General features: G+C 37.4%; 1 protein-coding gene across 1 annotated transcript in view; it reads left to right on the top strand.

Annotated features, from left to right (window-relative positions):
- Positions 1–144: 144 nt before the first annotated feature.
- The window catches only part of PTPRB (protein tyrosine phosphatase receptor type B), a 109,009-nt gene continuing 96,222 nt past the window's right edge, over positions 145–12,931 (top strand). Inside the window, exons 1-3 of the mRNA XM_028110865.2 lie at positions 145–214; positions 1,476–1,868; positions 11,168–11,424. Of these exons, the coding sequence (XP_027966666.1) occupies positions 160–214; positions 1,476–1,868; positions 11,168–11,424 (705 nt within the window). The 5' untranslated portion in view covers positions 145–159. The remainder of the gene's footprint in view (positions 215–1,475; positions 1,869–11,167; positions 11,425–12,931) is intronic.

The raw sequence follows: 12,931 nt of genomic DNA, 5'->3' as shown, positions 1-12,931 counted from the left end.
TGGTGTAAAACTTCCCCAAACAATTCAATAGGAGGAAGTGCTCGTCACTGACTTTTTCCCCCACCATGAAGGCACATTTCCTTCCTAGCCTTTGCTTCTCTTATCTGGGAGATTTCACACCCCCCCCCAAGCGAAGCATGAACAGTTGTTAAGTGGAAAATGGAGGCTGAATTTTACATGGCGATTCTTACCTGCTGGATCTTTGGGAATTCAGGTGAGTGGGCTTGCCTCTCTCTTGTGTTTCTCCACCAGCCAGCAGAGGAGTCTTTGTCCTTTGAAAAGTGTCTGAACTAGGGCAGAAATGGAGCCAGGTCTCCATGGCAGTTTAACCAAAGACGATGAGGAGGGAGAATTAAAGGAACCAGCTACATCCACACCGTTGAGATTTCTCTCTAAAAGAAAATAAATGGCCTCCTCATGTCCTCCAGCTGCCTCGGGCAGCTCCTGAAATGGCAACTTTACACCACAGAGTGAAGCACCTTGAGGAGAAATTTTGATTATTGTGTAACAGTCTGTGGCATTCTCCATGTTTCTTTCCTTATCAGGTTATAGGTTTGTTTTTTTGTGTGTGTTAAAGAAAGAAAGTCTAAGGAGCTATAAGTACAGGGGGTGAAGAACTGTGGTGTGTTTTATTTGGAAGCTGTTATTTGGAAGGAAGGTCTGAATATTTTCATGAAAGAGCTGAGCAAATTAGGCAAAAGTTCAGAAAATGGTTTCTGAGTCTGAATATTTCACTTTTTAATACCGATGTTTAACAATTGGATGTTTGATTTTTTTTATGTCGAGAAATGCTCATATTTTTTAGTCTATTACTTATTGAGGGATTGTTGTAGCTATTGTCACAATATAGAGAAATGCTTCTCGCCAGGACTGTAAGAAATGGTGTTTGTGATCATCAATACCTTCATTGGTTGCTAATAGCTAAGAAGGTTTAGATGGGTGGGCAAATTTGTTTTGTTTTGTTTTTGAATAAATACACCCAATTTTTAAACATGTATTCAAACTATGCAATTTGTATACGAATACTACAGTGGTAACTTAAGAATTGGAAAAGGGGGGGCTTTTTTAGAACGGGGGATGGTAACGAGATGGAAAGAGTTAAAATGGTTAGAAAGGGAATGAGGTTTTTCATAACTTCAGCATATTTAACTAATTGGGTTCAAATATCACACCATATTTTTTGGATGATTTTGTGTCTTTCCCAAGATTCCTTTCATTATTTCAATTGGAGTGTGTTTTCTTCCCTGAGCCATGGGAAAGTAAAAGAAAGGAAGAAAAGTATGACATTTTGACACTGTCAGCCTTGGGATTTTAAATTACATGCATTGACTCTGGGAATATTCACTCAAAACGATAGCAATAGAAAAGATAAGTAAGCGTCATATTGTCACGGCTTATTTGTGGGTGGGTTATTTTGTTTTCTGATGGGCCTTCTAATTTGCTACATAGTACTTTATGAGTATCTCATCTTCCAGAGGGGTTTCAGATCGTCCATGTCCATAAACAAGAGTGCCTTTCCAAAAATAAGAGAGTGGTCGTGGGTTTGTGTGATGCGACCAGCCAGAACCAGCAGTGGATGTGGACTGAGGATGGAAAACTCCTTCATGTTAAATCTGCTCTGTGCCTGGGCATCTCCAATTCTAGTGGTCCTTCCCTATCAGCTATCTCTACCCACTGCTCCCAGACACCCCGATGGACTTGCCATGAACAGGGAGGGCTCCTTGAGGTGGAAAATACCTCTCTCTTTCTCAAGAAACAAGGCTCCAAAGTAGTGGTCAAGAAGGACAAGAAATACCTCCATAGCTGGATGAAAATAGATATCAACCAGGAGGGAAAACCGGTGAATGGAAGCCTCTGCTTAAAAAAAGGTGAGCTTTCCTTTTCAGAATTGATTCTGAACGTTCTTTGGCTCCATGTTATGTTATGTTATGTTTGTTTGTTTCACATTAAAGGGATGTCTGCTTACCTCAACACAATACCTATGGGAGATTGATAAGCTATTGGAAATGGATTGTGTGGCTCCTACTGATGTGGAAAACTTCATTATTCTCATTAAATAAGCCCAACATCTTTCCTTATACCTCTTACTTTTCCTTCCCTTCTTTCCTTGCTGCTTTTATTAAACAAATATTTCTTGGGTTTCTCTTTTGTACCATATTGTAGGCACTTTGGTTAGATACCATTCAATGTAACAATATAAATCAGGCATTAGCACAGCGTACATATGTAATGACTAAAGCCAATGATCAGGAAATTGTTAATTGTGCTGATGTAGACACTTCTATTCTCTGATTAGGGGGAACTAGTAGATCATCAGAATGGTGTTTGAGAAGACTGGAAAGATGGGAAAATACATTGCACCTTTGCAAATCTCTTGTACTAATGTTTAGAGGTACAAGATGTCACATACTTTTGAAATGGTAAGAACCAATGTGTAGCCACAGGGTTTTCTAATTTGTTGACCACTGATGCATATAATCTAGATGACAGATACAAGTAAAAACTTGCATACAAATGCAGAACTTCCTGGTGCAGCACACAGTTCAGTCCTGTGCTGGGGATTTTTTTTTTTTTTTTTTTTTTTTTGTGGATACAGCTTAATTTTCTTTTTTCTAAAGATTTATTTATTTATCTGAGAGAGAGTGAGAGAGAGAGAGCGTGCACACAAGCAAGGGGAGGGGCAGAGGGAGATGGAGAAGCAGACTCCCCGCTGAACAGGGAGCCCGACTTGGGGCTCGATCCCAGGACCCTGAGATAATGACCTAAGCTGAAGTCAAGAGTCTGACGCTTAACCAACTGAGCCACCTAGGCACCCCTTAATTTTCTATTTTACTTAATCATTTTATTGCTTATTTACTCCTGTAGTAGAGATTTGCTTTAGGAAGTCATGAAAGATAAAACTAATAGAATCATTATATATTAGGTACAAGCAGACCTTACAAATCACTGGAGATATTATCTAGAAATGAAGCCCATCATTGAAGAGACTGAAATTTACCAAGGTCAAGTGAATTGTCCCAGATTAATTGGTGGCAGAGGTCTAATTGGAACCCAAATTTCTTAACTCCTTGTCCAGTATATATTCCATCATACAGTGTTTTCCAAATGCTTAACCACAGAATTTTGCCCAATTGACTACATAAGAATCCCCTGGGGGAGGAAGGAACTCATTGCCATCATTTCTTCTCTCCTACCACCTTCAAGATTCAGTTTCAAGATATTTGGGCTAATACCTGATATTTTTTTTTAAAGATTTTATTTTATTTATTTGAGAGAGAGAGAGAGTGAGAGAGAGGGAGCACAAGAGGGGGTAGGGTCAGAGGGAGGAGCAGACTACCCACTGAGCAGGGAGCCTGATGTGGGACTTGATCCTGGAACTCCGGGATCATGACCTGAGCCGAAGGCAGTCGCCTAACCAACTGAGCCACCCAGGCGCCCTAATACCTGATTTTTTTAAAAAATTTTGATCCATAACCCTATTTGGGGGTCAGCATTCACTTACATCTTATTATTAGGTGTTTATTTTTGAGGCTTATATGAGTCTTTTCACCATGCTGATCCTTGGACAGTTTTCTGTCGCTCATTCATTTCATAAATGAAGTAAGTATTTAATTAGCTGCTAGTTGAATGCAATGGCTCTTCTACAATAGAAGTTGACTATATAGTCCTGAGCTTATAAAACTTCTGACTATGAGAATAAGATAAAAATTATAAAAGTCAGTTAGAAAATTCAACTTTATCAGAGAATATACAACACATAACACCAATTTGTACATTTCCTATAGTTCATTGAGTGAGGCCTGTCCTAAACAATACAGAAACATTATAAATATTCCTGTTGTACCATTAAACATAAGAAGTAAGTTTCTTTCCCAGCCCCCAATAGAATCTTATTTAGCAGAAAGTTTCATTGGAACTTTTAAAAAAGTAGATATGGATCAGCAATGAGTTATTCAAGATAGAAGATAATTAATGGAAAAAATGATTTCCTTTGGCCTTCATGGAGAACATGTCCAAGGATGGGCTTTACTTCAAAAGTAAGTGGATGAAATAGACCATTTACAGTTAACCTCTGAACATGCTGTATCCAAAATATGTCCAACAATGTGGGCTGGAAGAAAAATGGACTTCTAGAAAAAAGCAGAAGGAAAATTTGCACAATTGTGGTACAAAAAAAAAATCTTGTATTTGAATACACATGTATAATACATAGTTTGTTTTAACACAATTATAAGCTAACAGATGTTTTTCTGGTCTATGTCAAACTTACCATTGATTAAAGATACTGAATGATATGAGTTGACCCATAGCATGAAAGCTCATTGATTAGCTAGAGAACCCATTATGAAAAATTAAATGGCATTCAGATGTTTGCAATGAATGACTCCAAATTTCCTTTTTTAAAGCATTGATAACACAATTATATATATTGTTGTTGGGCTCCCTGCTCAGTGGGGAGCCTGCTTCTCCCTCTCCCTCTAACCGCTCCCCTGCCAGTGCTGTCTCTCTCTCTCACTCTCTTTCTCAAATAAATAAAATCTTTAAAAAAAAAAGAAAAATCAACATTTTATAACCAATTTATAAAATTAGACCTTTAGAGTTATTATTCTGAGTCATAAGAGCAATAATAAAAACATCATATTCAAAATGCTAACATAACTGGCTAAAAATTGAAAAAATGTATTCTCTCCCTATATTCTTTTGTCAATCAGGTGTCAGATATCCAGCTCTTTGGAAACAATTTTATCTTTAGCAATGTGTCAGTAAAACAAAAAGGTGACTGACGGACTTTCTCAATTTTTCCTCAGACGTATTCGTGTTACATTGTACAGCTACATTCTTGGAGTCACTGTATTAAGAGTATAATTTTTAGAAATCCCTTGTATATAATTTCAGAATCTTATTTTATAAATTAACACAAACCAGTTACCAATAATGCAAGAAGAATAAGGAAAAAAACATATTCTGTTCTATTCAATAATAATGCAATTTTATATAATCACACATTTAATTTTTTAAAAAAGATTACTGCTTTAGGAATAAAAATGCATTCTGAGGTCCAAATCTCTAATTGACAAACTCTTTAAACATAGTAATTCTAGATCTTCTAGATGAAGGGTGTAAAATTCCAGCCATCACTTATATGCTTTTCCAAAGGATGCCAAGTCTCCCTATTTATAAACAGTTAGATGGCTATCTACAGTAATTACTTTCGGGGCAACTGGGTGGCTTAGTTGGTTAAACGTCAGACTCTTGATTTCGGCTCAAGTCATAATCTCAGGGTCCTGAGATGGAGCCCCAAGTTGGGCTCTGTGCTCAGGGGGAGTCTGCTTGTCTCCCTCTTCCTCTGCCCTTCCCCCTGAGCTCTCTCTCTCAAATAAATAAACAAATCTTGAAAAAAAATAAATAAAATAATTACTTTCACTCAGGTGTTTCATATTGTAGGGAGAAGTAACACTGTATGTAGGATGTTGGCTAACCAATCAGTACTTATTTAGCCTTTACTATAGATTCACTCAATCAGGAAAATTTTTTGCAGACATATTTTCGAATGATCCTAACATGACTGAGCTAGTGAAATCACTTAAAGAGGTTTCGCTGCTGAAGTAAACCCTTTTGCTGCCACACTTGTGGTAACTGCTGATTAAAGTAATTGTTTAATTGTAGTTATGTGGGTGAGGGAATAAAATGCATAAGCGCTGTAATAGGTAAGCAATCCTATATACTCTTGGGAGAAAGGGTTTTAATAGAAGCTGTTTCCTTTAGTGATTGGTGAGAATGCTTGTAAATAAAGAGAACTTAAGGGGGAAAAACGAAACAAAACAAAACACAGTGTCTTTTGTACATACAAACCCTACTTTGACCACATTGGCTGTCATAGGGTTAGGGTTTGTTTTCTCCCTATATGATTATAGAAACATGGGCCTTGCAATTGACCTTTGATTTATATGATCATTGGAAATCATATGACCATTGATTACTGATAGATGATCTATGTGATCATTGAAAAATATCAGCACAGCATCCAGAGCCCCCCAACCATTTTCAGCCTGTGACATGTCAATGAATTCATCAGGGCACACCCATGGCTACATCTGACTTTCATGAGACCTGAGCTCTTATGTCTTTGTGGGGCCCTCCCTTCCCCCCAAAATAAATAAATTAATTAAATAATTTAATAGATTTTCATAGGCCTCCAAATCCTCATTTTTTCCTGTTGTGTGGGAAGAAAAAATTTTAAGCAAACATTTTCTTTGACTCTGAAAGTTCTTTTTTTTTAATTTTTAAGGAAATTAAATGATTTTGTAGGCCCTATAATCTCATGGGCCCTAGGCACTGTGCCTATTGTGCCTAATGGACAAATCAGCTGTGGGCTCACCAAGTAATTCACACACTCTCCATCTCCCCTTTTCCTGACCCTGGTAAAGTAGCACCTGCTTCAGCATCCCTCTCCCACAGCCTGATAGTGATGAATTTAAAAGCCGTTCTTCTTCCTCTAGGCAGCCTAGTTTCCTTCTACCCACCATCTAATATACATACATGTCCCAAAAGAGAACATGGGATACACCAGGCATATCTTCCTAATGCAACTCATAATACAGTAGTTGAGTAATAATTGGCTTTTTTTTTATGTTATTGGCTTTTAAAAGGTATTGTTTTAATTAGTTTTTCATTTTTTTTTAATTTAAATTTTTTACTATGCTCTGCTTTGATGTTTTCCTATGCCTTGTCAACTTCCATTTGTTAATTTTACTTTCTTTACTTCTAATCTTGGATCTTTTTTAAGTCTGTGAAGTATTTTTTGAATATTCTAATAGCCAATGAAATTCTAATGACTTCTGATTTATTTGTTATGTCTCCCACTCTTTTGCAAATTCTCTTTCTTTGGTATCTCTTCACAAACTTTTCACCTCCTGGTTTACTTTCTCAAATTTAAATATGTACCCTTTTTTTTATGTACCCTTTATTTTATTGATGACATTTTCTGAAATGTTATTCTTTTTACCATTTCTAGAAATTATTTAGACTATTATAACTCACAACCCCCCCCTTTTTTGTGAGTAAAGCGATAGAAGTTTATTAAGTGAAGATACAGAAAAAACTCTCAAGAGTGAAAGGGGTCCCTGCAGGTTTGCCAACAAGGGCCTTTAGGATTGGTCTTTTATAGAAAGCTAACCAGGGAACTTGAATCCTTTTAACATCTCTATTGATAACATCTTCAATGGCTTACTTCCTTTTTAGGGTCTGGTTATTCTTTGTTGGTCACAGGTGATTATCATAAAGACACCCACTCCACATGCCTAGAGCAATCTTGTTTAATATATTTAATGTATAATATATATACATAAATTATTCTTTTTCTAAGGTAACTTCTGTTTCATTTGTTATATCTTTTCCACATTATTTCCCCGCTTTTAAAAGGCATATTATATTTGGCATCTTCCTACAGAAAAGCAAGTCCCAATATAGTTGAAATTTTCTCTCTCCAAAATGAGTTCTGTTCAAGTTATTCTGTTTTCAACATGCTTGAAAGTTATTTGTATCATTTAAGGGAGGGGAACTAACAAATTGTGTATTTTTATTATCATTATACAAAAATCACATTTCTAGTATTGATCATATCTGAGCTAATTCATAGACTAACTGATAAACTGAAATATGTGTTGTGTTTTAAAAATATATTTTCAAAATATGGTCTTGAAATGGTACAGTCATTGCAAATCATCTTATAGATGAGCTATTTACAACTTACATGCTAAAATCTATTAAATTGGACCCAGGATGGTGTCTCTTATCTTGAATTGTGTTCTAAGAGGAATTATGTATAATGTGGAAACAATGTGGTAGCAATGGTACAATAAATCTTTTAAAAATAGCTTCAACATATTGTTCCATTGTGTAAGAACTTTTCCTTGCATGTGTCAAAACACATCTTGCTCTTTCATGAACTGTAAAATGTATATACCTTTTTAAAGAACATCAGAAGAATTTATAGATACCAAAACATCCAAAGATCTACTATTTTTAATATAATTTCATAGCACCCATTTCAACAGAGTTCAGGAGATGAAAAGATTAATGTATTTTGACTGCCTTATATATTTCTGTAATGGATTTTCTCTCCTCCCATTTACTTTAAAATCCTTCAATACCCATGTAAAGAATGATTAGAATTCAGTTTGGCTCATATTGTGTATACGGATGAAACCTTATAGTTAGAGATATATTACAATCACTAAGAAACTTAGACCTGCAGGTGCTGGGCCCCACACCAAATCTCCTAGTGAAGGGCCAAGTCTTCAACATTCTAAGAAGCTCCAAAGGGGATTCTGATGCCTACCAGAGTTTGAAGACCACTGCTTTAAAATGCACAAAATTTGGAAATTGAATGTTAAGACTAAAGTTTCTTTCCTGCTTCTTAAATAGCACAAGTTAAAAACACAGTCACAAAATGAAGGGGTACTGGCCTTGGATATTCTCTAGGTTCTTTCTTTGGAAAAAAGGTAGTGGCCTAAAAAGGAAAATGGACTTGTTTCATTTGGGGTGTTTTAAAAATACATTTAGAAGCTTAATTAAAGACAATCATAGAAGACTGACATTTTTTCCATAAGATGTTCCAAAGCTCCATGTAATGGTAATAAGCTATGTTATTCACAGAAGAAATTTTAAAAGTGTTTTGATCATTTATTTAATTTTGGGAGAGTCCTGATTCATCCATTGAATCAATCATGTAAGTTGACTAATAAAAAAAGGTTCTAGGATAAGAACTTACCAACTGCTCCTTAGTGAAGAAGAGTAAGCATAGGTTGACATGCTAAGACACATAATTACATGCCACATATTTGGAAGCTTGTTTTTGTCCTAACCCGTCATTAAAAAAATTTTTTGAGGGTCTGAAAGCTAAAATCGTCATAAATGGTAGTCAGCTCAGAGGATTAGCATTAGCCAAAGCCCAAAATAACAAAATACTAATCGCCACATACAGAAATGTTTACATCCCAACAACAGGCAAATGCCTGCTTGAAGGAACATTCTAGCACCTAATTCAATTAAGACTGCTTCTTAGAGTTTATCGTAAAGGAATATTGCTAATAGAACAAGTGGGTTTGTCAGGTAGAAAACATCCCACGGATAAATAAATCTGGTCTATGTTCAGAGTGGTGACGTGGGCACAATAACAGTGGGGGCGGCACAAGATTCAGAAGGAAAAAAACAAACAGAAACTAGCGGGAATGTCCAAAAATCTATCAAAGTCTAGGTCTAATAGATGTACAGATAGGGTTGTCAGATATAATACAGAACCTTTGATTACATTTGCATTTCAGATAAATTACAATTTTTCAGTATACATATATTCCCAATATAATATGTCATATGTAACATAACCTTTACAATATTGTATATTTGAGATATGCGAACTATTCTGAATTATGAATTCTTTATCCGAAACTCCGATTTAACTGGGCATCATGTATTTTTGTTTGCTAAGTCTGGCAACCCCCATACAGGGTTTGCATGACCTTCCACATCTCAAGGGAAGGATGCTTGATAATCACGATTACTTCATGAAATTTAAGAGTCTAAAGAATCTTTAAGAGAACTGCTGATGTTCACATCTTACTAAATTTTAAAAATACTTTTTCTGTTTTTGTCCTGTTTTTGTGCCTTATCCCCCCTCTTCTTTATATTCATATAAAATATGTCAGCTGAAATTGGAATGGAAATAAATGAGATTCAAAAGAGGGCTCAGTAAGGTGGACCAGAACAGGGAAAAGGCCAACATTAATAGCCTCTTCAGGGAACTTTCACCAGCACATAGTAGTTGCTTAAGAAATGGTTGTGGGGCGCCTGGGTGGCACAGTTGGTTAAGCGTCTGACTCTTGGTTTCGGCTCAGGTCATGATCTCAGGATCCTGGGATCGAGCCCCCGGTCAGCTCTGCGCTCAGGACAGAGTCTGCTTGCAATTCTCTCTCTCCCTCTCTCTCTGCCCCTCCCCTCTGCTCTCTCACTCTCTTTCTAAAATAAATAAATAAATCTTGAGGAAAAAACAAAAAGAAGAAGAAACGGTTGGATGAACCACTAAAAGAGTGGCGAAAAATAAAATCTTTTGTCTGCCAGTTTATAAACCAGAAACTTTTCAAAGTTATAGTTACCTAATTGGGCAAGATTCTATGGCCCAGGAAACCCTGACATATAATGGAGTTGATAGAAGCATCTAAACATACCACCTCGGCCCCTAACTTACAGACCTTTCCAATGCTTCATATTATAGAATTGTTCTCTAGGTCTTGTTACACAAAATGTGGTCCAAAGACCATCAGCCCCAGCATTGGCATCTCCTGGGAGCTTGTGAGGAGTGCGGGCTCTGACAATCTTCACTGAATCAGAATTCGCATAGTTAGCAAGATTCCCAACAGATGGAGAGCATGTTTTAAAATTATGGCTAGGTGAACCTAATTCATAAATCAATTATTTTTAAGTATGGACAATTCAGCCTTGCAAAGTAAAGCTATAAATTAACCGCACCAGCTCGTAGGTTTTAAACCTCTTGACTGTCCTTCCAGCAGATAGGGAGCTTAGAAACTACAACCATCCTAGGATCTGGTACTCACACAATTAGGATTAGAAACAGTTTACACTGTGGTAAGACATCCTGGGAATCATCAGTCTTCACGACAAAGTTAGGTAAGTTGTTAGCTGTGATTCTCAACCTGGTATTTTGTTTAATGACCCCTTTGAGAAATTGAATGAAAGTTCTGAAAGTTCCCCACAGGGAAAAAAAAAAAAACCTATACATGGACATATATTCAGGACTTGGCAGGAAGTTTTTCGAGATTCACGGACCCCCTGAAGCCAATTTCATGACTCCCTCAATGATCACAGAGTAAATTTAATTCTGTCTTCTACACGAAGCTGGGGATTTCCGGTAGCAGTTTCCACAAACTCCCCTGACCCTATGATATCAATAGATGGATAAAGGATGGGTGGCTTGAACAGGGCAAATTGGCATTGTCACACTCCCAGACCCTTGATTTTTTATATAACTGAAACTCATCCACATGCCTGTTATGAAAGATGTCTTCTTTTTCTAAAGTCAAATTGCTTTTATGTGAAGAATCCACAAAACATGAAGGTAATTTTAGCAACTGTCCTTTTTTTACCTCAGCTGTCCTGGGAGCAGAAGTTTCAGTAAGGAGCACTAGAAACACGGCTCCACCCCAAATCCCCACTACTTTAAATGTACTTCCATATAGCCCGGAACACCTTATTAGGAACACCACAGAGGCCTTCACCAGAAGTACAACAGAACACTCCAGCCACAAGAGCAGACAGAGGCAGCACCCCGATCCGCAGATGACTGGAATTACAGAGACACCTTCGGTGCCCTGGACTATTTGGCCTTTCTCCAGCACCACGGAACAGGTAAGGGGAGAATGGATGTGGAGGGTGCCTTAGAAGGGTCTCGGAAAGTCCATTGCTTGGAAAGATTCGCTCTGCTGGCAGTGCCACTACCCAAGTGGGTGATTAGGTCCTCTGTGTCCTGGCTGCTAACGATGTATGAATGCATTTTGCGTGATGAAAAAATCTTTGAGATAGAACTAAAAGTTCTACATCTTCATAAGGTAAAGATAATTAGGCTGCCATGTCAAAACCACACTCCTGCAGGTTGGCCGTATTTCTGAACCAAAGTCAGGGTTCACAGTCTTAGGCATAACCTAAAAACAGGAAATAGAAATTGACATCAGCACCTTGCAAATTCCCCTGCGTCTATGTCACAATCGTTTATGCTCATAAGAGAGTGGTCTCTTTGTGACTCTTCACAAAGCAATGGAAGGTTCAGGAATCTATGATTGATTTGTGAACATGGTCAAATAAGCTAAGTCACATACCAATTCCTCATCAGCAGCCACAAAAGGACAGATGGGTCCAATGCCTGAGGAGCAGCGATGGTGCGGTCGTAGAGTCTGCTCATGTAGTATTTCAGTTTGAAGTGTTCATCCCTTCAGTTCTGCTTACCACTCAGGGTTATAGGCCACCCTTTGGGGCAATAATAGTGTCATTCCAAAAGTGTAATTTTCAAAGGCAAATAAAAAACGCTGTTTCATTTGGCAGTGTTTAGCCACTTTCTAATAAACCAAATATTTGAAAGAAAGTAGAAGCCCGATACTATGCATATAACTTAACACCCATTTTAGGGTTTTGCTTTCTTTTGCATTGTGCAGAATTTGCTATTGTGTATGGTTCCTGGCTAGTAAGCACATATTTCTTATTAATCACAAAGCAAACATAACCGACACTGAGCAACTTGTGGAACTTTGTTTTTATCTCCACTTTTCCTTTACTATATAACTTCCCTGCAAACTGGTGCTTCCCTTGCCTCTGAATAGAATTTAGGAAGGTCTCATGACTTTTCTGGATGCTCTTTATATTACTTTAAAACCCAACACTCACTCTCAACCCATTAACAAAGATACTAATTTCAGGAAGTAACCCAGACTCTGAATTCAATATAAATATTAGCTTTTCCTCTCCTGTCACCCCATCCCTTTGGGCTTGAAGTAGGAAAAGGGAACTTGACCAAAATCTCCCACTTCCCACCTAGCTTTTTACCCACCTCTCCTAGTTTAATCATTATGCGTTCAGACCTGTCTGGGCTTGGAAAGTGGGGAGGGGAGACGGGAAATGAGAGCAGGAGAACCGGTACTTGAGGTTGCCATCATGAATTGGCGCGGTACTCTCCCTAAATCTCCAACTCCTGAGCCCTTCTAGCCATGGATGTCAGGGAGATTTGCCAGTTATTTTGAAATTGAATGCTTCTTGGTGGAGCACCTTCTTGTTTAGGTTGAATGTGTCTCAGCCAAAATGCTATTCTAACATCAGTTGGTAAGAGTACTCACTTATATCTGAAAATATATATATATATATATAT

The sequence above is a fragment of the Eumetopias jubatus genome, unplaced genomic scaffold (assembly GCF_037043125.1).
Source record: "Eumetopias jubatus isolate StellerSeaLion01/CBP00866 unplaced genomic scaffold, mEumJub1_p1.0 scaffold_8, whole genome shotgun sequence".
Lineage (NCBI taxonomy): Eukaryota > Metazoa > Chordata > Mammalia > Carnivora > Otariidae > Eumetopias > Eumetopias jubatus.
The sequence above is the reverse complement of the archived record's forward strand: the minus strand, read 5'-3'. Positions and strand labels throughout refer to the sequence as shown.